This window comes from Balaenoptera borealis (genome assembly GCF_965194805.1).
Source record: "Balaenoptera borealis genome assembly, chromosome: 2".
Taxonomy (NCBI): Eukaryota; Metazoa; Chordata; class Mammalia; order Artiodactyla; family Balaenopteridae; genus Balaenoptera; species Balaenoptera borealis.
Window position 1 is genome coordinate 181,726,145 of NC_138867.1, and position 24,375 is coordinate 181,750,519.

At 50.9% G+C, this 24,375-nt stretch overlaps 1 protein-coding gene and 1 long non-coding RNA gene across 3 annotated transcripts; both read right to left on the reverse strand.

Moving 5' to 3' along the window:
- Window positions 1-918: 918 nt before the first annotated feature.
- On the reverse strand, window positions 919-4,689 carry FEM1A (fem-1 homolog A). The gene has a single exon (XM_082379238.1). The coding sequence runs from the start codon at window positions 4,538-4,540 to the stop codon at window positions 2,546-2,548; it is 1,995 nt and encodes a 664-aa protein (XP_082235364.1). The 5' UTR covers window positions 4,541-4,689; the 3' UTR covers window positions 919-2,545.
- Window positions 4,690-7,567: 2,878 nt separating this feature from the next.
- Window positions 7,568-24,076, reverse strand: LOC309622931. 2 transcript variants are annotated; one of them, XR_014241212.1, is made up of 5 exons: window positions 24,024-24,076; window positions 23,844-23,935; window positions 23,318-23,574; window positions 16,530-16,771; window positions 7,568-12,848 (listed from the first exon to the last, which is right to left on the reverse strand). It is a non-coding gene; the product is annotated as an uncharacterized lncRNA (long non-coding RNA). The 2 variants fall into 2 exon arrangements; XR_014241213.1 differs by having other exon boundaries at window positions 7,568-16,771.
- Between the last annotated feature and the right edge of the window lie 299 nt (window positions 24,077-24,375).

Below are 24,375 nucleotides of genomic sequence, written 5' to 3' on the forward strand. Positions count from 1 at the left end.
CTTTGTTATAAAGCAGAAGCTAACACACCATTGTAAGGCAATTATACTTCAATAAAGATGTTTAAAAAAAAAAAAATAAATAAAAAAATAAAATAAAATAAATAAATGCTGCCGGTGTACATGTTTCCTGAGAGCATCTGCTGACTCAAAATCCACTCTTTCAGGGCGACAACCATATATTCACACCGTAGCTGAGTGGGTGTTAGCTGCTAAGTGTGGTTGGGCCCCAGTGAAACCAGGAGTTGTAGAGACCACAGCATGGTCTCCCCACTGTCCCAGGAGGTGAGGAGGCGGGGGAGATGACTGGCCTCAGGTATAGCTGGCTCAATCCTCCCCCCTGCCTCCAAGGGGGCTCAAACCCTGCCTGGCACACAGCGGGCCCTCAGGAAATACTCAATGACCCACCACCAGAGCACTGCTGTTGGGGAGGGTTGACACTGTGAATGTGGGAGAAAAACAATTTAACCAGCGAGACGGCAGGACAAAGGGAGGGGTAGGGGCACATCAAGTTCACGCACAGACCTCCTGGGCCAGAGGGTCCATGGGCTCCATCGGGGGTCTCCGCGAAGCAGGGCTGAGCTAGGGGCCTTCCTGTTTCCTGAGCCCTTCCTCGCCTTTCCTGAGGGTCAAGCCATCCTCTTTCCTGTGGCAACCCTCCTGAAAAGCAGGGCTTTTGACTAAGTCAGTGGTTTTGTTTTTTGTTTTTTTCCTGCAGTGATACATCTTCCTAATGCACTCTGACACAAAGCCCCAGGACACAAACCGAAACTCGGGTGGGAGCCATTAGCCTTTACGTGGACCTTCTACACCTGGTGGCACCCTCTCCCTGCCTTCTCCCCCATCTGGCCCGTGCGGGACCGCCAGGCGGCCCTCTCCCCGTGTCGTCCTTTTAACAACATCAGCAAGAGACTCGCAATGGACACTGCCTCGTTTCTTTATTCCGGCCCTTGGGAGGGACAGTGACAGCATTTCCCGCCTTGACGGAAGGCGAAACCTGGTCTTTCCTCGTAAAGAAAGAATGTCCTAACTAACACTGCAAATCCAAACGAGACCTAGGTCCCTCAGTGGGGCGGGACATCCAGGGACCCGATGTGGCTTCTGGAGGCTTCCGTGCAGCTGCCCCTCGACAAGGCTGCGGGAGAGGCGCGGGGTGGGAACGACCTCTCTCCTGAGCCGGCGGGCGGCTGCTCCCGTCCCCTTCTGCTCCCCCAGCATGCCAAGATCACTCTCCTGCTGGCGGCGGGGCGGATGGAGGACGCCCCCGAGGGAATCTCGCTGGGGCGGGTTCTCTGGCAGGAGCGCTGGATCCCCCGAGGGATGGGAGACCAAGACTTTGTACCACCTTAGGTGGCAACCCAGTCCCGACATCCACCGCCTCACCCAGCTGACTCAGTGGGTTAACGGTGTACTTGGCGTTGTCTCAGGGTCACCTGGATCCAGTTCCCCAAGCAGCTAAAAAATGGCTACAGCCACTTGGCTTGCTCGCCACACACCTGTGCCCTCCAGTGTGATTTGTGAGGCAGACGTGACCTGCAGTTTTAACTTGGAAATCGTGAAAACCAAAGCCCAAACCAACCACGCTAGCTCTTGCTGGGTGGGAAGCGGCCGGCAAGCCCGCCTCCTTCAGTGTTTGGCCGGCTCCTCGTTTGGAAAATTACTTCTCCTTCTAGTGTGAACGGGAAGTCGGGCGGCCCAAGTAAAAGGCAAACGAGTGAAGTGTTCAGAAAGGTACCGGCACCCTCGTTTTGGGGACTGAGAGGCCGGGATGGCCCCTCCCTCTGTCAACTCTTCACCCAACGAAGCTCACTCCTGCCGGCCGTGTCGGGCCGTGTCGGGCACGACAAAACCCTCGCTGCGTCAAGTGAATTTAGCGAGCCCGACAAACCAAAATCTTAAAAAAAGAAAAGTATATGGCAGCAAAACCTCAGGACTCCTAAGCCACACCTGTAACCTGCCCGCTTGGTAAATAAACGGAACACCAAACCACAAAAGCTATGCAAAGGGCAGGCCGCCCAGGCAGAGAGCCCGGCCCACAGCAGGGCGGAGGGAGCAGGTGCAAACGTGCTGTAGGGGGCAAGTCTCCCACTTCCCCCCGCCCGGGGACCCCCAGTCCTAACACTGCACTGGGCGGCTAGGTCTATCCAGCCACGTAAGGGGCAGAGGCCGGACCCGACTCTCCGTTTCTTCTTGCGTTTCTAGCAGGGGAGGATGGCGATGGCGTCAATCCCTCTGCCTCCGGGTCAGAAGGCAGACCCTCAGACCCTCAGAAACCCAGGCAGACAGGACGTGCGGGAGGTTGAGCGTCTTCTCCCTGTTGAGGATGGGCGCGCGCGCGGGCTCCTCGAGAAAGTCCGTCCTCCTAGCGCGTGATCCTGAAGGCTTCTAGCACCGACAGCTCGCTGACTCCTTTCCCCTCTCCCTGCGGAGGGCAGGGGGCCGTGGAGGCGGGAGAGCCCTTCCCCCATCCCAGCCACCGGAAGTGCTCCCCTGCGGGGGCGGGGACAGGTGCGGGCCCCGCCCCTTCCGGGTTCGCCTCTGCGCCCTGTCAGTGCAGCTCGATGAAAGCCTCCAGCTCCTCGGGGATGAAGCCCTTGTAGGGGATCTTGTTCTTGTCCAGGGCGCGGGCCGCAAGGCACTGCAGGGTCACGTAGTTGAAAGGCTGAATGGTGCTCTTGGCTAGCAGCTTCTCGTCCAGCAGCTCGTAGGCCGTCTTCTTGAAGGCGTTGGTGGCGTCCATGTGGGCCCCCGCCTCGATCAGGGCGTTCATGATCCCCGGGCAGTTGTTCTGCGCCGCGATGTGCAGCGGGGTGTTGTTGTCAAAGTCCCGGCTGTCTGGGTCGGCCCCGCAGTCGAGCAGCACCTTGACCACCTGGAGGGAGGGGAACCTGCCCACCGGGTAGCGGCCCACGTTCGTGGTCTCCGCGTCCACGGCCATGTGCAGAGGGGTGAAGCCGTTCTTGCCGCGGGGGGCGCACTTGAGCAGCCGGTAGACCTTCTGGTGCTTCAGGTGCTCCTGGTCAGGCGTGCACTCCACTTTCTCCAGCAGGTAGAGCAGGTGGAGGATGATGGCCAGGGCCTTGGTGAACTGGGCCGAGTCCCCGGGCTCCTTGGGCAGCTGCAGGGCCCGCTCCACTTCCCGGACTCCTTTGCACAGCACCCCCATGAGGTCTGCAAAGCCGACTGGCGTGCCTAGGCTGCCCTTGGCCGAACGGTCCTGGAGCACGTAGGAGAAAAGTTCGGCAAAGGAGAGGAAGCTGCTGGCGGTCATGGGGCTCAGAGGCTCGAGGTTGTTCTGCTGCATGTCTAGGGCGTACTTCCACAAGCGGATGCAGCGCTCGAAGTTGCCTGAGTCGGCGTACACCGCGCCCCGGTACCGAATATAGTAGGAAGTGTCCGGGTGGGAAGGACCCAGGATGCGCTCTCGGATCAACAGGGCCTGCATGCGCATCTCATCCGGGTCGGTGATGAGCGCCTCCAATTCCTCGGCGGTGTTCACCTCCCTGGAATAGTCATAGGCGAGGACCAGCTGCGGGGGCTCGGGTTTGGGCAGATACGCGCCCCCCTGGTGACGAAGCTCCATGGCCCGTCTCCAGTGTTTCAGGGCCCCGAGCAGATCTCGCTTCTTATCCACGTAGGTGGCTCCCAGCAACTCCAAGGCTTCCACGGCGGCTTCCCGGCTGGTGGGGCAGCAGCTCTCGTACGATTCCCCGCTCAGGGATTCCTCTGGGGAGGAGCTGCCGCAGCGGGCGCCCTGGGGCTGCGCGCACGCCGAGCTGGAGGAGGGGCCTTCTCGGGCCAGCCCTGGCCTCGCCTCCTCCCCAGCGGGCTGCTCCTGGATGAGGTACTCCACGATGTTGGTGTGGCCCGTCACGCTGGCCGCCAGCAGCGGGGTCATGCCGTAGCCGTCCCGTTCCATGCGGGCGTTGCACCCGAGCAGCAGCTGCAGGATCTCCAGGCTGCCGGACTCGGCGCAGTCGTGCAGGGCCGTGTTGCCTTTGGCACTGCGCCGGTTCACCTGGGCGCCCTGCTCCAGCAGGTAGCGGGCGATCTCGCGGTGACCCTTGTAACAGGAGATCATGAGGCACGTGTGCCCGTGCCGGTTGGCCACCTCCAGGTCGGCCTGGTGCTCGCCCACCAAGTAGCGCACCACCTCCAGGTGCCCGTCGAAGCAGGCGGCGCGCAGGGGCGTCGAGTTGGTGCGCGTGGTGCGGTTCACCGAGGCCCCGCGGCGCAGCAGGCTCCGCACCACGTCCAGGTGGCCGGCGGCCGAGGCGGCCCACAGCGGCGGAGCACCCTCGATGGTCTCGCCATCGAAGTGCACCGAGCCGCCCGCCTCCACGCTCGCGCCGCACCGGTCCACCAGGTACTCGACCACGTCCAAGTGGCCGTAACGGGCGGCGATGAGCAGCGGCGTCCCCCCGCTGGCCACCTCGCCCGTCAGCTCTTCCAGCTCCTCCCGGCTCCGCCCGCTGAGCAGCTTCTGAAGCAGCTGCAGCTTGCCGTCGCGGGCGGCGTTGTACACGGCGGTGTGGAGGTCCATGGTGCGGGCCTCCGCCAGGCCATGGGCCGGCCGCCGGGGTACTGGGGGACGGGGGGGACGGCGGACTAGCGCCCGGAGGAACCCGGTGCAACCTTCACCGTCTCCCCCGCCGCCATCTTAGGGGCTTCTGGGGCGGAACAAAATGGCTGCCGCGACCTGGTTCCGTGGGCGACTGGAAGGGTGCAGGGAAATGTAGTTCTCTAAGCCGGCACACTCCATGAAACAGAAAAGGAACGGTAAGGTATTAAAACTACAACTCCCAGAAGATCGAGGGACAGCGGCGGCGAAGTGGTATCACGATGCATGGCGGGAACGGCAGTTCCAATCACAGCCAATTGTGGCGGAAACTCGCCCCTCGAGGACTACCACTCCCGTCATGCAATGCTATCGCGATGGCTTGTAGGACCTGGGAAAGTGTGGCTACGTACTTCCTGTGGCTGTCACCGTACCGGAACCGACAGGAAACGCAGACGCAGGCCAAAGGAGTACGTTCCGCAAAAGGCAGGGAGAGCGACTCGGAGCCAACCAGGAGCGAGAGCAAAGGCGAAGCCAGGCGAGTGGTCCGATTTGGGCTTCGCGAGGCCGAGCCGCTCACCGGAAGGGGGCGCTCGGGAGAGGCAGGAAAGTGGGGCGGGGTGGGGACGTTAGGAGAGCAGGGAGTACAGGTGGCCCTAAGGGTCAGTGTCCGGCGCTCGTTCACTTCTCATTCATTCGTTCATTCATTCACACACTCCTATGTTTATTTGCTCACTCATTAATACCCTATTAAAAATTCAGTTTTCCTTCCTTCAACCCTCAACATCCTCAATACAAAATCTAAATTAATTTGCCCAGCCCTTGGTCATTTGGCTGGGGAACTTCTCCAGTATCATTGTGAGTAAACCTCTGGGGTTGGGGGGGCTTTGAGACTCTCAGTTACTTGCTCAAGGGCACAGGGCAAGTAAATGGCCTGGTCGGGATTTGAACCCAGGCAGAAGTGGCTACGTAATTTGCAGGGCCCGGTGCAATAGGAAAATGTAGAGCCCCTTGTCTAAAAGTGATGAACTTCCCAACAAGGACAGCAGGGCATTAAACCAAGCGTGGGGCCCTTCTGAGCGTGGGGTCCTGGGTGACTGCACACGTGGACACCCCCGTGAAGCCTGAACCCCACCTCCAAAGTCAGACCCTTACCCCCAACACTGTCTTGCCTCCAATTTGCTGCTGCCTGCTCCAGGGTTATTGAGGATTACTGGAAAGATGAAGGAGGTTGCAGTGTCCAGGAATGTTTGAGAAATGCATGGTGTTCTCTACCTCCCGACTTTTGTGTGTGCTGTTCTCTCTGCTTGGAATGCTGTTCCATACCTTCTTCACTTGGCTACATCTTGGGCCTTCTTCAGGTTTCAGCTGAGACTTCAGGTCTTCTTGGATGATTCCTTGACCTGGCGCTTACTGGGTGCCCTCCCTGGCACCATTGACGTTCTACTTCCTGAATCTTAGAGAAATACTCTGTTTTAGTCAGTTCAGGGTGTTGTAACAAATACCACAGGCTGGGTGGCTATATTAGTCAGGATTCTCCAGAGAAACAGAACCCAATAGGAGATAGGTAGACAGATATGTTACTGAACTCAGGTTCAGCTGCTCGCCGCTCAGAAGCTAATACTCTAGTGGCAAGTGTCAGTAGAAAGGAAAGATGCTTTATTCAGAAAAGCCAGCAATTTGGGGAGAAGGTGGACTCATGTCTGGAGACCAACTCCAGAGATTCTGCTCAGCCGTGACAATTTTCAGAGGGAAAAAGGGGGAAATCTCAGTTAATCATTACGGTAGGAGGTCAGATTCTTTGTCCTTTTTCCATTGTGTGCAGACTGCTGACTTCTCCTGATCTTCTTTTGGATGCTGTCTTGCACGCGTGGTCCACCTGCAAATTTGCTATGGGGCAGCTGAGGTTAGAGAGTCAGTCAGTCTTTTTTTTTAAGATAGATTTTATTCATTTTTAAAATTTTGTTTATTTTTGGCTACGTTGGGTCTTTGCTGCTGCGCATGGGCTTTCTCTAGTTGCGGCAAGCGGGGGGCTACTCTTCGTTGCGGTGCGCGGGCTTCTCATTGCTGTGGCTTCTCTTGTTGTGGAGCACAGGCTCTAGGCGCGCAGGCTTCAGTAGTTGTGGCACGCAGGCTTGGTAGCTGTGGCTTGCGGGCTCTAGAGCACAGGCTCAGTAGTTGTGGCGCACGGGCTTAGTTGCTCCGCGGCATGTGGGATCTTCCCGGACCAGGGCTCAAACCCGTGTCCCCAGCATTGACAGGCAGATTCTTAACCACTGCGCCACCAGGGAAGCCCTAGTCAGTCATTCTTTAATCCTTCATTCTTACTCCTTTTAATCTAGGAAAGGAATCAACAGGTTAGGCAAGGCGTTGTGTACATTCAGTAAAGCAAAAATCAGGAGTTAGAGTAAATGTTACCTAGTGATCTCATTTTTATGATTAAGGTTTAAGGGGAACAGAAACAGACAAACAGGAAAGGGGCCAAAGAGCTGCTTACAAATTCCCACTTGTCAGACATCATTCCGTTTCTGTGGGATTAAGGGCAAAGGTCCGTCTTTCGTAACTTCTTCATGCTGACATAGGACGCTGTGTTTTCAGAGTGGAAGATGTCGACATGGGTCTGTAGCATCTCTTTGCTGACAATTTTAGTCTCCTGCTTACATATAGGGGCAGAGCAAGCTATAATTATTCTAATGCCCACACAGATATAGATTATTATGAGCAATAATGATAATCCCATTCTTTCATCGGACACTGAGTCTGTGACTCTAGTGTCCTAATCGTTAACTGCTTGAGCCCGCTCTTTTGTGACTCAGGGAGGCCTGGGAGACTTCAGCCTTTCCACAGACAAGAGGCAGGGGACATAAAGGGGCCTTTGTATTTGGGGAGGGCCCTGCAGGGTTCTGCTCAGTTTCATATCTATCTATCTATATGTATATGTGTGTGTGTGTGTGTGTGTGTGTGTGTGTGTGTGTGTGTGTGTGTGTGTATATATATATATATATATTAGGAATTAACTCATGTGATTATGGAGTCTGAGAAGTTCTATGATCTGCCATCTGTAATCTGGAGAACAAGCAAAGCTGGTGGTGTCATTCAGTCCAAGTCTGAAGGCCTGAGAAGAACCAGGAGCTCTGATGTCTGAGGGCAGGAAATATGGATGTCCCAGCTCAAGAAAAAAGAGAATTCACCCTTCCTCCACCTTCTTGTTTTATTCAGACCTTCAGTGGATTGGATGACGCCCACATTGGTGGGGGCGATCTTCTTTTTCTTAGTCTACTGAATCAAATGCTAACCTCTTCCAGAAACATCCTCATAGACACACCCAGAAATAATGTTTTACCTGCTACCTGGGCATCTCTTAGCTCAGTCAAGTTGACACATAAAATTAACCATCACAGTGGCTTAAACAACAAACGTTTATTTCTTACAGTTCTGGAGGCTGGAAGTTCAAGATCAGGGTGGCAGCATGATCAGGTTGTGATGAGGGCTCTCTTCCTGGCTTGTAGACAGCTGCCTTCTCACTGCGTCCTCACGTGGAGGAGAGAGAAGGAAAGAGAGAGAGAGAGAGCTTTTCTCCCTTCATCCCTTTATAAGGGCGTCAATCGCATCCTGAGGGCAGAACCCTCATGACCTCATCTAAACCTGATCATCTCCCAAAGGCCCCAACTCCAAATACCATCCCGTTGAGGCTTAGTGCTTCAACATATCGGGTTCTTTTTGGTGGGGAGGTACAAACATTCCATCCGTAACATACTCCAAAATGACTTCCTGAGATTCAGGGCTTGTCAATGGAATTCCTGAATTGTTGAACATAAAAGAGGGAGAATTGAGGGACCTCCAAGGAGCAGGGGGTGAGGACAGACCCCCTCCCACAGGCTTGGTGGGGCAAGTTTCTTTTGGAAGCAGGGGAGCATGCCTGAATGTGGGGACCAGAGGCAAAGGCAACTGGGAATGCCCTTTGATTCGTAAATGGTGCTTTGAGGATTTGAACCCAGGCTGTCTGTGCCCATAGCCACAGCACTCTAGGTCCTGATGAACTTACATCCTTTACGCCACTGAGTGCACTTAGTTTTGACTATTTCTGATTGCATAAATGTTACGTACTCTCATCAGGAAATGCAGACAAGCAAACGAGAAAGAAAAATCATGAAAACCCTTCCTAGCGTCCTCCAGCCAGAGACAAAACCATCAATGATCTACAAGCACTTCTTTCATTTTGCATCTTTCTGGTCACAAATCTGAATTTCTTCCACTCTTACCTGCCACGGACTGTTGAAAAGAACACCTTCGATTAATAACAGCTCTTTCAGGGGCAAAAACAAAAAACAAATAAACAAACAAAAACCCACACCATGATAAACATACACATGGCTTTTAGTTAAATATAGTTCAGTTTTTTTCTGGTTCCTGAAACACAAAAGCATGGAAAAGTGATCATTTTGGGGATCGAGGAAATACAGGTGTTATACTACCTGCTTTTTGACAGTATAGCTTGAATATTTCCCATGGTACCCCCATGGTACTCAACAGTTACCATGTTTTAGGTAGACAGTCTCCTGTTAGTAGATGTTTATTGCATGCCCACTAGGTGCCAGTTACTGCTCTGGATGCTAAAGCTATGATCATGAACAAGAAAGACAAAATTCCCAACCGTGGCAGAGCTGACATTCTAATCACATTTTCCCCCTGATAGTATTTTTCATGGCTGTATAGTATTCCATGGTGTGGACTTGTGCCACGATTTATGTAGAAAACCCCCAGCTATTAAAACCTCCACTCTAGTGCTCATGCTGGTAGCTAAATTTTTGTGTTTTCTTTATTTTTCTAGATTGGGGTAAAAGATACATAACATAAAATTAAGTGTACGGTTCCATGGCATTAAGTACATTCACATTGTTGGGCAACCATCCGCACCATCATCTCCAGAACTTTCTCATCTTCTCAGACTGAAACTCTGTCCCCATGAAACACTGACTCTCCATCCCCCTCCCCCAGCCCCTGTCCCCACCATCTACTCCCTGTCTCTATGGATGTGACTCCTCTAGGGACCTCCTGTGAGTGGGAGCAGAGTGTATATGACCTTCTGTGTCTGGCTTCTTTCACTGAACATCATGTCCTCAAGGTTCATCCATGCTGTAGCTTCTATCCTCTTTAAGCCGCTATAGTTGTGGATTTTCTGACACATGATGGGAATGTGTCCTAACCGGCCCAATCTTAGGAGGGAGAGCTGGGGAGAAGAAGGCCGGAATTGGAATGAGGTTGGGGATAATTGATAGGGCAAGATAGCAGAGGAATTTGGGAGGGGCATCCAGAAAGTGGGAGGAGTTCCCCTTGCACTCATCTACCTTCCAGAGAAAAGACTGAGAACAGGATGTGGGGATGGAAATGGGGAGATTTGGGGACCCCCCACGTCATGGAGTGTCCCCAGCTGTGCTCCGCTGCAGGCAGAGTAAAGACACACGCTCACAGCAAGTTCTAATTTCACTGGTCCGGGCTCCCAACTTCGTATCAGGACCTCAGTCCTGTTCAGAATTCTCCCCTCCAGGCTGTGCTGAAGCCGGTGTGCCCTGGCTTACAAGGGCCAAATTTTCAAGATTTCTGACAACCAGCGATTAAGCCCAGCCAGTACTGAACATTAAATTATAGAGATTTAACACTTAACAGATCATAAAAAAACAAAGGTGATACGCAAATACTCATCACGTCCTAATTATTCACTAAGTATTACTGTTATCTATGCTTTCGAGGTAACTTATGCCTATGAAGGTACATGGCGGAAATACCATATGATGGTGTGGACCTGCCCATCTCCTCCCAATTTCCCACTCTGTGATGCCATCAGGTGGCTAGAAACCATCCTTGATGGGGTATCTGCATCCTCACCAACCCTCCCCTCCAAGGCCCCCCGACCTTGCTCTATTTTTTTCCCACAGCACGTATCAGTTTGCAACCTAACTTCCTATGTCACTGACGTGTTTACGACCTTTATTCTCAGTGTGCTTGCTTACCATATCAGCTCGGACAAGGCAGGGATTTTGATCTGTCATGTTCACTGCTGTGTCCCAGTTTCTAGCAGCGCCCGGCACACAGTAGGCACCCAGTAAATATGGGGGTGTGAATAAAGGGGTCACTCCAGGAAGCGCGTTTTAACCACAGCTCCACCCCGCCTCATGTTCCGTGGCCCGGGCGCCATCCGCCTTCTCCTCCTTCATTCTGACTTATTTCTGACGCCCCGCAGGCTTCCAGCGAGGCAGCCACGAGGAGACACGGTGGGGGCCGCTACTTGGGCCGTGACTGCGCTCCACCCAGGCGGCGGCCCCCTCCCCAGCCCCTCTGCATCTGGGGAGCCTGTTGTCCCAATGCCTGTCCCCGCGCCAGGCCCGGGAGGCTGCAAACGTCCGGCCCCCATGCGCCGGCACATCCCGGGCCGCCCGCCAGGTGCGCATCGCGGGGCGCCAGCAGCTGCGGCGTTTCCCCTCCCGCGCAGCAGCCTAAACGCGGCAGCCTAAACGCGGCAGCCGATGCGGGGCCACGGCCCAGCCACCTGCGCGCTCCGGGCGCACCAAGAACCAAGGAGGCCACGGGGACCTCTAGGGCCGTGCCCAACCCCAGCTGGGGGGCTTTTCATCGTAGGGCCCTTTAAAATCTTTTTAATGAGAAAATATTTTAAACATTCAGGAAAATAGGGAAAATAATATGACAGACCCCCAAGATAGCAATGCCAAAGAGTAGGCGTCCTCATTCATCCCATAAGTATTTCATGAGGTTACCAGTGTGTCTGGCACTGTTTTAGGAGCTGGGGTAGAACTGGGAGAAAAATAGAGCAAACCCCCTTCACTCTGGAATCTGGTTCAAGGTGGGGTGTAGGGGAAGGCTGGTAAGAAATTAAATCAGTGTATTCATTTGCTAGGCCTGTGTTACAGGCTGAATTTTTGTGCCCCCCCCCCAAATTTATTTGCTGAAATCCTAGCCCCCAAAGGTGATGATATCAGGAGGTGGGGTCTCTGGGAGGTGGTGAGGTCATGAGGGTGGAGCCCTTCCTGATAGGATTAGTACCCTTATAAAGAGACCCCAGAGAGCTCCCTTGCCCCTTTGCCCAACGAGGACACAGCAAGAAGACGGTGCCTATGAACCAGGAAGGGAGTCCTCACTGGACTGTGCCGACACCCTGATTTTGGACTTCGCAGCCTCCAGGACTGTGAAAAATAGATTTCTGTTGTTTGTAAGCCCTTGGGTCTCTGGTATTTTGTTATAGCAGCCCAAACTGACTAAGACTTACTGGGTGGTTTAAGCAGCAGGTGTTTATTGTATCACATTACAGAGGCTGGAAGTCCAAGGTCAAGGTGTTGGACGGTTGGTTTCTCCTGAGGCCTCTCTCCTTCCTGTTCCTCCTCCTCCTCCTTCCTTGCTAGTTTAATAGGTGTTTGTGGCACTTTTGAAACATGGCCCCCACGTTCACTGACCCTTCTCTCATCGAGAGGCATGGTCTGTGTCTGCTCCACTTGAATGTAGGTGGGTGCGTGCCTGCTTCGATCTCTACGGTAAGGCAGAAGTGACGCTGGGATTTCTGAGGCTAGGACAGAAAAGGGCACCAGCTCCCCCTGGTTCTCTTGAGGTGCCCCATCTGGGAAGTCAGGCACCATGAAAGAAGTCAACTACCCAAAGACCATCATGCTGTAGGCACGTATAGACCCTCTGGTCCACTGTCCCAGCTGAGCTCCACCTTCCAGCCCTCCCCTCCATGGTGTCCCCTAGGTGACTGAGGCCATCTAGGACCTTCCAGACCAGCCATCCACCTGACCCCACCCACAGGCCACAGAAGCTGAGTCTGCCCAGAGCCCTGACCTGAGACATACAAAAATCCGTGAGATATACAAAAATGATTGTTCTAAGCCTGTACATTTTGGAGTAGATTGATGCAGCAGCAGTAACTAGAACAGCGTTAAATGTAGCTTGTGGCTTTAATTTGCGTGTCTATAATTACCGAGCAAATCACACAGTTCCCCTGAGAGTTTGTTTACTGTCTGCTCCCTCTCTGGGGCACTGCCTGTTCATCGGGGAATATGCCATAGTTGAGTTTCTAAGAAATAGCCTGGATATGTCTCCCCTCCCCGAAGGGACAGATAGATTGATTTTGTTTAGCACAGCCTGAGGTACTGGTATATGTCTTCATTTCATTCATTCAGCCATGCTGATTTATATTCTAAGCACTTACTACGCGCTGCGCCATGTGCTGGAAGCTGGGATGCAGCAGTGAGCAAGACACACAGCGTTCTCAGGAGCCAGGAATCTGGTGGAGGGAGAGAACTTAAGTCAGGGTGTGTAGGCAGGGATGCGGGAGCCCAGGGGACCCATAAATTGTGCCTGGCTGGGGAGGGAAGGAGGAAGTTGAGAGAGGCTTCATTCATGGACAGGGGTTTTTCAGGTAGAGTGTTTGAATGAAGCAGTGTTCCAGATCACTCTGGTTGTCCGTTTTGGCTTAACAAACTACCCCAAGCTTAGTGACTGCTGGGGACGGAATTGGGTCCTCCCCAAATTCTTACATTGAAGCCCTAACCCCGCAATGTGACCGTATTTGCAGATACAGGAACCACACAGCCTTGGAAGTCACTCAGTGTCACTTCCTCCCCATTCTCTTTGCTGGACGGAAGTCACCAAGTCTTGCCCACTCTAAGGGGAGAGAAGCAGACACCACCCTCTCAATGGAAGGGAATTAGGTGTGGGAGGGATGTCAATAAGTTTGTAGGTATGTTTTGTGCGTTTGTTTGGTTGGTTTTTTTGGTTGCGCTGGGTCTTAGTTGCGGCAGGCGGGCTCCTTAGTTGCGGCTCGCTGGCTCTTTAGTTGTGGCATGTGAACTCTTAGTTGTGGCATGCATGTGGGATCTAGTTCCCTGACCAGGGACTGAACCCGGGCTCCCTGCTTTGGGGAGTCTTAACCACTGCGCCACCAAGGAAGTCCCTGTTGATATGTTTTAAAGTCACACACACACACACACACACACACAGTTGCAAAGATAAGACCGCAGGGTAGGCGCTATGCATTCAGTGCCTCATTGAATCACCCCACATCCACAAGACAGCAATTCAGGTAATTTCTCTGCCAAAGATGAGGGGACACTCCCTTCTCCTTAAAAGCCCTCAAATTAATCACAAAATTGGTTCTTTCTGTAACACAATGAATGAGAGAGTCAGAGTTAAACACATCTATCCAAAGGACGTTTCAACAAAGTCCTCTTAATTTTTCCCTCAAGACAAGACATTGCTGAGTAATAAACAGACGTCATTCGCACTACTTTCCTAGCTGTCTATGGTGAAGTGTCTTTTTTTTATAATTGCGCAAGTCTTAACTGTAAAGACTACCCCCTGGCATATTAAAGTGCATTATGTGCATTTAGTATAGTCACAGTATTCTGCAACTGTCATCTTTATCTAGTTTCAAAATATTTTCATCAGCCTCAAAGACAACCCCATCCCCATTAGCAGTCACTCCGCACCCTCCTTCCCCAGGCCCTGACAACCACAAATCCACTCTCTGTCTCTGTGGAATTGCCTGTTTTGGACGTTTCATGTAAATGGAATCACACACTGTGTGGCCTTTTGTGTCTGGCTTCTCTCATTGAGCATCATGTTTTCAAAGTTCATCCACATTGTAGTGAGTGTCAGTGCTTCTCTCCTTTTCATGGCTGAGTAACGTTCTGCCATATAGATGGACCGCACTGTGTTTATCCAATCATCCATTGATGGACACTTGGGTCATTTCCACCTTTTGTCTATTGTGACTAGTGCTGCAATAAATATTCGTGTATAAGAATTTGAGTCCTGGGCTTCCCTGGTGGCGCAGTGGTTGAGAGCCTGCCTGCCAATGCAGGGGACACGGGTTCGAGCCCTGGTCTGGGAAGATCCCACATGCCGCGGAGCAACTGGGCCCGTGAGCCACAACTACTGAGCCTGCGCGTCTGGAGCCTGTGCTCTGCATCAAGAGAGGCCACGATAGTGAGAGGCCCGCGCACCGCGATGAAGAGTTGCCCCCGCTTGCCGCAACTAGAGAAAGCCCTCGCACAGAAACGAAGACCCAACACAGCCAAAAATAAATTAATTAATTAATTTAAAAAGAAAACAAAACAGTTGAGTTTACCTCAACTGGTAAACCAGTAAAAAAAAAAAAAAAAAAAAAAAAAAGAATTTGAGTCCCTGGTTTCAGTTCTTTGGGTATAGAGCTAGGAGTGAAATTGTGGGCTAATATGGTAATTCTATGTTTAACTTTTGGAAACATCACCACACTGTTTTCCTGTGTCTGTGATTTTTTTTTTTTTAAACAGCTTTACTAAGGTAAAATTCACATACAAGAAACTAGATATATTTAAAGCACACAATCCTGTCATCCACAAATAAAGGCAGTTTTGCTTCTTCCTTCCAAAGAAAATACTGTTCACCGTAGGTTTTCATAGGTATCCTTTATTGGGTTGAGAAAATACCCCTCTATTACTAGTTTCCTGAGACTTAAAAAAAATCAAGAATAGATGTTGGATTTTGTCAAATGCTTTTTCTTCACGTATTGAGATGATCATGTAGTTTTTCACTTAGTTGTTCATATAATGAATTACTTTGATTAGTTTTCTTTTTAAAAAAAAAAGATTTATTTATTATTTATTTATCTTTATGGCTGCATCGGGTCTTAGTTGCGGCATGTGGGATCTTCATTGAGGCATGCGGGATCTTTCGTTCTGGCGCATGGGCTCTTCTCTAGTTGTGGCGCACGGGCTCCAGGACGCATGGGCTCTGTAGCTTGCAACTTGCAGGCTCTCTAGTTGAGGCTCGCGAGCTCAGTAGTTGTGGCGCGCGGGCCGAGTTGCCCCGCAGCGTGTGGGATCGTAGTTCACTGACCAGGGATTGAACCTGCGTCCCCTGCATTGCAAGGCGGATTCTTTACCACTGGACCGCCAGGGAAGTCCCTACTTTGATTGGTTTTTCAAATGTTAAGCTAACCTCGCCTTCTTTGTAACTTTTTATTTTGGTATAATTTCAAACATATAGAAAAGTTGCAAGAAGAGGTGAAGTATTTTTGCATATTCTTTACTCAGATTCCTCAACTGTTTGCATTTCGTCACATTTGCTTTATCATGCTCTCTCTTTCTCTCTCCCTGTATATACACTACTGTATTGTATAGTCTAATTATATAGACTATTGTCTATGTAGTATATATTTTTGCATGTAACATATTGTAAGTGTATAAATATATTATCCATAATATTCATATTATATAATACATAATATTTTATAACATAACATGACGAAATATAATAATGTGTTGTAAATACTATGTTACATGTTATGTATACATATTATACATAATAATATATAAAATAATATATAATGTATAAATATACATTCATATAACATATAAAGTAAAAAATATATATACAATGTATATGTAATGTTTCCTGGACAATTTGAAGAAATAAGTTGGAGTCTTGGCAACCTTTACTCTGACGTCTGTCAAATATCCCTTCTCTGCCCTGAGGAGCATATTCTATGTAACCTGTCGGGTCACTGTTAGTTAATAAGTCTCACCTAGTCGAGCCCTGTTAACCATTTCCACCTCAGAGCTTTCTCCATCCCCTTGGTTGGCTAGATACATGTCTGGGAAACCTGGGGTGACGTGGAGACCCCTGGGACCACCTCCTCCCCATGCCCTGTCCCTTCTGCTTTGCTTTGCACGTGTGCCTGGTGTGTGCTGTTTCCGTCTGTCCCTCCCTCCCTCACTGGGCTGGGTCTGGGCCGAAGAGAGGGAGCTCTGAGTGTACCCAGGGGTGTGAACACTGAACACCCACACGGCTGTCCGCTTGGGTCTGGGCTGGGCACCGGCTGGGTTCCTGGGATCCAGAAAGGCAGAGATGGAAGGGGACAGATTCCAGAGCCAGATGTGGGTTGGGGGAGGAAACTCAGCCATCTCCTTGTGATGCTGCCTGCCTGTTGTCATGGAAACCCAAGCCATTCTCTTTTGAAGGACCCATTAAGGTGCAGGATATAATCAGCGGTGTCTCTGGCAGACCCCCACGCTCGCTGGTGGGAGGCGACCACCATCTGAACAGCAGCCCCTGGATGATGAAGTGTCTGAGTTCCGCCCTCACCATCTGCTTCCAGCACTGGCTGGAGACAATGCGCTGTGTGACCATAAGTCTCTGCTCCTGTCAGCACTTCAGCATCCTCCCCTGTGGAAATGACAGAGGGACACGTCACAATTGCCATGTTGTCTCTGCGTACCAAACTATGATAGGGGTGTAAGGTCGTGGTTCAACATGCATATCCTGGCCAGAGAGTGCCCAAATTCATCTCCTGACTCTGCCGCCCACTAGCTGTGCAACCTTGAGCAACTTGCTTGACCTCTCTGGACCCCAGTTTTCTCTCCTATAAAATGAGGTATAACGATGGTACCTACCTTATAGCAGGTCATGTAGCTAAAGCTATCAAAACAGTGTCTGGATAAAGAAAATGTAGTATATTCGTGCAATGGAATATTATTCAGCCATGAAAAAGGAACAAAGCACTGATAGGCTACAACATGGAGGAACCTTGAAAGCATTAAGTTCAGTGAAAGAAACCACACACACTGGGATGCGTGGTGTATGATGCCATTTATATGAAAATTCCAGAATAGACAAATCCACAGAAACAGAAAACAGACTGATGGTTGCTGGGGACTGTGGGGAGAGGGAAATGGGGAGTGACTGCTTAATGGGAATGGGGTTCCTTTTGGGGTGATGGAATGTTCTGGAAGTAGGTAGTGGCGATGGTTCTGGACCTTTGTGAATATACTAAGTGCCACTGAATTGTCCCTTTAAAATGGTTGAAATACAAATTTTATGTTATGCATATTTGCTTTATAAAATTTCAAGATTTTTTTGATGGTGTGATACACACAGTGACACTCAGATCAAAGAAAGACAAAACTCTTTATGTTACTTGGAGCTCCAAACTAGAGGATACAGGGCTTGCACTGGACAGGGTAACAGCAAGCTGGAGCTGTAGTGGGGTTAGCTAGGTTTCCCGGCTTCCTGGGATTGGCTAATTTGAATAATTTCTTGGGTTCCAAGACCATGGGGCTGTCCCTAGTTGCCTGGTTCCTGGCCCTGGGGCAATCAAAGCAGGTATGTGGTGGCCCTTACGTATGAGAGCTGATAAGGGAAGTGGTCCAGGTGTGGACTTAGGCAGTTTCTCAGGAGGAACTGATCAGCCTCTGTCCACGGCCTCAGAAATGGGTCCCTCCCTCCCTTCCTTTCTTCCTTCCTTCCTTCTCATTTATCTATCGATCCATCATTTATCCACCTTTATACTTTTGTCATCATCATTTCCTGAGCACTTACTGTCTGTGGTACCATGCATGTACATACACTATCTCCTTGATCTTTACAACAGCCTGAAGAGAGAGGCCATAATCACCCCACTTTACAGACAGGGAAACTGAGGCTGAGAGAGGAGAAGCACTTGCCCAATGTCCCTGCTCAGCATCCTTCACCTCCCTGCCCCACTGCCCATCACAGAATAGAAATTATTTTAGCACCCACCTTCCTGGTGCCCAAAACATTGCATGTGGGTCTCCAGCCCTCACCATCCTACAAAAACTTATTATAATGCCAAGAAACAGGCACCAAGGTTGGCTAATTATTATTATTTTTTAAAATTTATTTATTTTTGGCTACATTGGGTCTTCATTGCTGCGTGTGGGCTCTCTCTAGTTACAAGGAGCAGGGGCTACTCTTCGTTGCAGTGTGCGGGCTTCTCATTGCAGTGGCTTCTCTTGTTGTGGAGCACGGGCTCTAGGTGCACAGGCTTCAATAGTTGCAGCACGCAGGCTCAGTAGTTGCGGCATGCAGGCTCTAGAGCACGCAGGCTCTAGAGCACGCAGGCTTCAGTAGTTGTGGCGTGTGGGCTCAGTAGTTGTGGCTCGCGGGCTCTAGAGCGCAGGTTCAGTAGTTGTGGCTCATGAGCTTAGTTGCTCCGCAGCATGTGGGATCTTCCCGGACCAGGATCGAACCCCTGTCCCCTGCGTTGGCAGGCGGATTCTTAATCACTGCGCCACCAGGGAAGTACAAAGTTGGCTAATTTTAACTTTCAACCCAAATAGTGCCTCAAAGGCACAATCTCATATGCTCCCCATGAGCCTCTGAGGCATTTCATTCCTGTAGTGGATAACTCCATATTTCAAATCCCCTGTCTTCTCACAAGTGCTTTTAGCTTTTGGAACTGTGTTGCTGCCACTGTGGGCTGGATTGTCTGTTTTATTTGTTCTGCCCTTGTATGTCTCTCCAGGGTCTTGAAGCAGCCGCCAGGACATGGGTGTGTTTTAGGTAGCTCTACCCACTAGCTCTGCCATGTTGCCCATTCGTACACCTTCCCTCTTCAGGAGCTTACAACGCTGTTTTGAAATATGAGCCTGGATATACAGGCTTATAGGAGGTCTCAGGTGGAAACTGGCTTGGAAAATGTGAGCAACATTGGATGGATTTACAACTGTTTGAGATATCTGTAGCAGAGATTGCCAGCTGTCCTCAAAAACTGTTCTTCCCTTCTTTCTCATGGCACTAGAACCCCCAGTTTTTATCTGAGCATATCTGGCGGTGTAAAAGATAGGCAGTATTTTAACAAATGGCGCAGCACACCATGGGGGTGAATGTGACACACTAAGGATAGCAGAGCAACAGTATAGAAGGAGTCCAGGTCCTGCCGTCATGGAGCTCCATACCAGCCCTGAACTGCATACACTCAGTTATGTGACATAAAATAAATGTATTACATTTTTTTTACTTAAAGAAGTTGAGTTGGGGGGACTTCCCTGGTGGTGCAGTGGTTAAGACTCCGCACTGCCAATGCAGGGGGCCCGGGTTTGATCCCTGGTCAGGGAACTAGATCCCACATGCATGCCCCAACTAAGAGTTCACATGCCACAACTAAGGAGCCCGTGAGCCACAACTAAGGAGCCCACCTGCCACAACTAAGGAGCCTGGGAGCCACAGCTAAGACCTGGCACAATCAAAAAAAAAAGAGAAGTTGAGGTGGATGTTTCATATAGTAAAATGCATAGACCTTAAGTGTACAAATCAATGATTTTTGACAGTTGTAGACACCCATATAGTTGCTACCCTAATCAAGATGGATAATGTTTTCAGAACCCTAGACAGTTCCCACGGGCCCCTTTCCAATTGATTCCTACCCTCCCCCAGGGGCACCCAAAATTCTGATTTCTATCAACATAGATTAGTTTTGCCAGTTTTTGTTTGTTTGTTTGTTCGCCACACCGTATGGCTTACGAGATCTTAGTTCCCTGGCCGGGGATCCAACCCGTGCCCCCCTGCAGTGCAAGTGCGGAGTCCTAACTACAGGACCGCCAGGGAATTCCCAGGGAATTCCCTGCCGGTTCTTAAATGCCATATAAATGGAATCATGCAGTATGTAGCCTTTTGTGTCCAACTTCTTTTGTTCAGCATGACCTTCAGTCATCTAGGCTGCTGCTTGTATCATCAGTTTGTTCCTTTCTTTTTTTTTCTTGCCCATAGTATGGATATACCAGTTTGTTTATCCATTTGCCAGTTAGTTTTTGGCTATTCCCAACAAAGCTGTTGTGACTGTTTTTGTAAAATTTGCTCTGTGGAAATAGATACTCTTTTCCCTTCTGTGTAGATCTAGGCGTAGAACTGCTGAGTCAAAGGGAAGAAAATAGGGACTTCCCTGGTGGTGCAGTGGTTAAGAATCCACCTGCCAATGCAGGGGACACGGGTTCGAGCCCTGGTCTGGGAAGATCCCGCATGCTGCGAAGCAACTGAGCCCGTGCACCACAACTACTGAGCCTGCGCTCTAGAGCCCACGAGCCACAACTACTGAGCCCACGTGCCGCATCTACTGAAGCCCACGTGCCGCATCTACTGAAGCCCACGCGCTCTAGAGCCTGTGCTCTGCAACAAGAGAAGCCCGGCCACCGCAGTGAATAGTAGAAGAGTAGCCCCCACTCGCCGCAACTAGAGAAAGCCTGCACGCAGCAATGAAGCCCCAACACAGCCAAAAATAACAAATAAATAAAATTTAAAATAAATAAATAAATAAATAAAATTGGAGAATTCGGGGACTTCCCTGGCAGTCCAGTGGTTAAGACTCTGTGCTTCCAATGCAGGGGTTGTGGGTTCGGTCCCTGGTCAGGGAGCTAAGATCCCACATGCCGTGTGACGTGGCCAAAATTTTTTTTTAAATATTGGAGAATTCAAGCAAGAGATGGTCGTGAGTGAGCTAGTTATTGAGTGTTGCTGGTGGGGGAAATAATAGGCAATTACGCTCAGCAGGGAGGGGCCAGATCATGCAAGTTGTGTGAGGATATTTGAATTTCATCTTGCAGGCAGTGGGAGTCTTGGAAGGGTTGAAGGCAAGGGTGGGACTTGATCAGATTTGTGTTCTAGAAAGACCCCTCACTGTATGGGGCGAATGAATTGACTGTGTGTGTGTGTTTTGGGGGAGGAGGGAAGAGACTATGAGATGACCAGGCAGTGATGGAGGTAGGGGGCTGGAGACGAGGACAGATTTGATGAGAATGACTTGCTTTGGGGCATATGGGAGGGGGAGGGGGAGGGTCTCTGGAATGTGGAGAGCCTGCCACATGATGGGGGCATGGAGGGAAGGGGCAAGTTGGGGGTTGGGTGGATTGGGCATTCACCTTGACATTATTAATTTGGAGTGATGGTGAGACACCTAGGGAGAGATATTCATAGAAATACCAGGGCAGTACCTCCTCTTTCATTGGTGTCCCTAAAGGGCAGTATCTGGGTGCCTTTTCCTATTTGAAAGCTCTCCCATTCCCAGAGAACAATTCTAAATATACCAGAAAGTCTCTCACAGTTAGCCTTAACCCAGACATTGAACTCTCTTTCCACTCCTCATTCATGAGGAGCCTCTGGCATTTAGGTGTCTTGTAATCATATTTTCTCTGCTTGTTAATGGACCCACTGAGGCAGTACTCCCGGGAGAGAGAAAGATTTCGTTTGTCTGGGGCTGAGGAGGGAGACAGGGGTTGCCAGAGCTAATGAGGAATCAATGCCTCATAATTGCTAATTAAACGAGCCTGGCTGTCTCCTGGGGCATTAGTTGGTTGGCCGGCCCTTGAGTGTCCACAAATTTAATTATACTTCCCAATAAACACCTGCAGCAACCATCACCCTGTGGTATCTCTGTGGGGGAGACCGAGGAGAAGTAGGATCTTCATGTGTGTGCCGAAACCATCAATTCATGTATTGATTGATGTATTGGTTTATTCCCTGATGCCTTTATTGAGTCAACAAATATTTATTGAGCACCTGCTGTGTACCAGGCCCTGGATTGGGTGCCGGGGACTCAGCAGTGAAAATACAAACACAGTCTCTGCCCTCATGGAGCTCACAGTATCATGGGGGAGACAGTTCTGTAGATAACACAAAAATAATTAGACTAAGTGCCAGGTGGAAGATATCCCGGGTCTATGAGAATGTATAATATAGGCTTGACATGGGGAACGGTGAGGCAACAAAGAAAGTTTCCTTTGATGAAATGAGGCTTGGATGAGGAGGCAGAATGTGCCATGGGGCACAATGGGTGGCGGCATCCATTCCAAGCTGAGGGAACAACAAAGGCAAATGCTGTTCTGAGGCTGGGCTGAGCCGAATGTCATGTCTGTGACTTGATTAGGGTGTCACAGAGAATTGGGGGTGAGCCTCGATGATGCCACAGCCCACCTACTAGACACAAGTTTACACGTGTCCTGTAATTGGTCCATGGAACTGATGGTAGGGTGGGGGGAGAAAAAAAATCATTCCCCAGAACTTTTATTGAAAAGTCTCCCTAGAATCCTGATCTAGGGAGGCCTTCAAAGGCCGTTCCCTCATTGATCCTCCAGGAAAGTGTAGTGAGATGGTTAAGAGTCCTGGGTTCAGAGTCAGATATTTTGTAGTTCCAGGCCCGTGGGGGCATAGGAGTGACATGGCCAACACCACACATCGCTGTATTCATGGGGTGCATGCCCCTATTCTGTTCCCTCCCCTGCCTTTGTTCTGTGGAATTAGTCAGCCCAACCCCTGGGTGGAAGTGATTCCCCCCTGAGCCCCCAGCCCTCACACTTGCTTGTTCGTCTTGGGCGGAGGTCGACGGGAGTCCACGCTATGAGGAAGCTGTGACTTGTTGTCATAGTACATCAGAACAACAAAATCACTAGTCTTCCACACAGCACTAGACCACAACCGTTCCAGTCGTCTTCACCACCCCCTGCCCCATGTCTGAGATCCCCACCCAGCTCTCTCCCCTCACCTGAGCTAAGCCATAACACCTGTTCTCCACTGCCCCCTGTTTCCCGTTCCTGGTCCTCCTGGAGAGAGGCAGGGTCCGATCTCCAAGGGCCCAACTCCCACCCAGCCATATCAGAAACATGGAATTTGGAGTTGGACAGATGTGGGGTTGACTTGCAGCTTCCCCCTTGGGCTGAGAGCCCTTGGGCTTGTTACATCCCTGCCCCTCTCTGGGTCTCAGTTTCCTCACCTGTCACCTGAGTGTAATAACACCCATGTCCTGGGGCTGAAGATGGCATGATATAATGTATGTAACATGCTTGGCACAATGCTTCTCACAGAAGTCTGGAAAGAGCACAGTAATGCCATCTTGGCAGGCGCCTGTCCCCCCTCCGTCCTACGGATTGGCCATTTCACCTGTTGGGAATTACAGATTTTTTTCTGTGTGCGGTTTCATCTCACCTGCTTATCTGGAAAACAATTCGTTGAAAGATCCATTAAATGAGGGTCAAGTCTCCAGAAACGTCAGACACTTCAGACCACCCTCTGTTCCCCCGTCAGGGGACAGGGGCTTCCCGGTACCAGGGAAGTTGTCCAGTGTCCTGGTTCTGAAATGAAGTCGGCTCTGGGAACACCTAGGAGCTGTCCGGAGCCCTGGTGCTGAAGCAGATTGTGGCTCCCTTCCTGGACCCCGAGTGGCGCTGTCCTGAGTCTCGGTGCTGAAATAAATAGCAGTTTCCTTCCTTGTTGCTCGGAGAGCTGTCCTCAACCTCGGTGCTGAAGAAAACTTGATTTGCTTCCCTCTCTTCCCCAGCTCACCCTAGTCCCCTCTATTCTTCTCCCGCTTGGGAACTCCCCTCCACTACAATTCTTTCCCCTCCGATCCTCTTCCAGGTGCGCCTCCCGGCACAAGGCGGGGGAGAGACGGAGAGGTCATAACTAGGACTCATACCTGCTCCTCACCTAGTGGCATGTTTCCAGAACTTACCTCCCAGGTAGTCAGCGCGGTTGGTCTCCGTTTTCCAGACCGTCAAACTTCACAGTCTTTGTCGCTTTCTGGGAAACTGTCCACGCGCTGACCTGCAAACCAGCCCCATTCACAGGGACCCGGATCCCTCAGACCACCCCTCCCCCCACGCGGCTTCGGCCCTTCCCCTGTGTGCCTCACCTGCTTCCAGTCTTGCAGGCGGATGCAGGTGTCCACTGGCTGCCTAGGCGGGGACTTGCGCTTTTATGGGCTTCAGGGGAGGCGGGGCGCCGGGAACCCAGGGAGGGGCTTCGCCAGCCTGCCAATGGGACTCCGCCTCGAATGCAACTCCAAAGATTACCTCATAGGTTGTGGCCTCAGCTTCAGAATAAAAGTCTGGCATCTGCCCAAAACCTGGGTTAGGGGTTTTCTGGAGGGGGAGGGGACGCTCGTTGTGTTCCTCAGGGTCTTCCCACAGGGTCCAGCCCCCTCCTAGGTCTCTGAACTCCGTGTTGGCTCAGGGACGCTGGCCAGTACCTGCTTCTCCCCATCC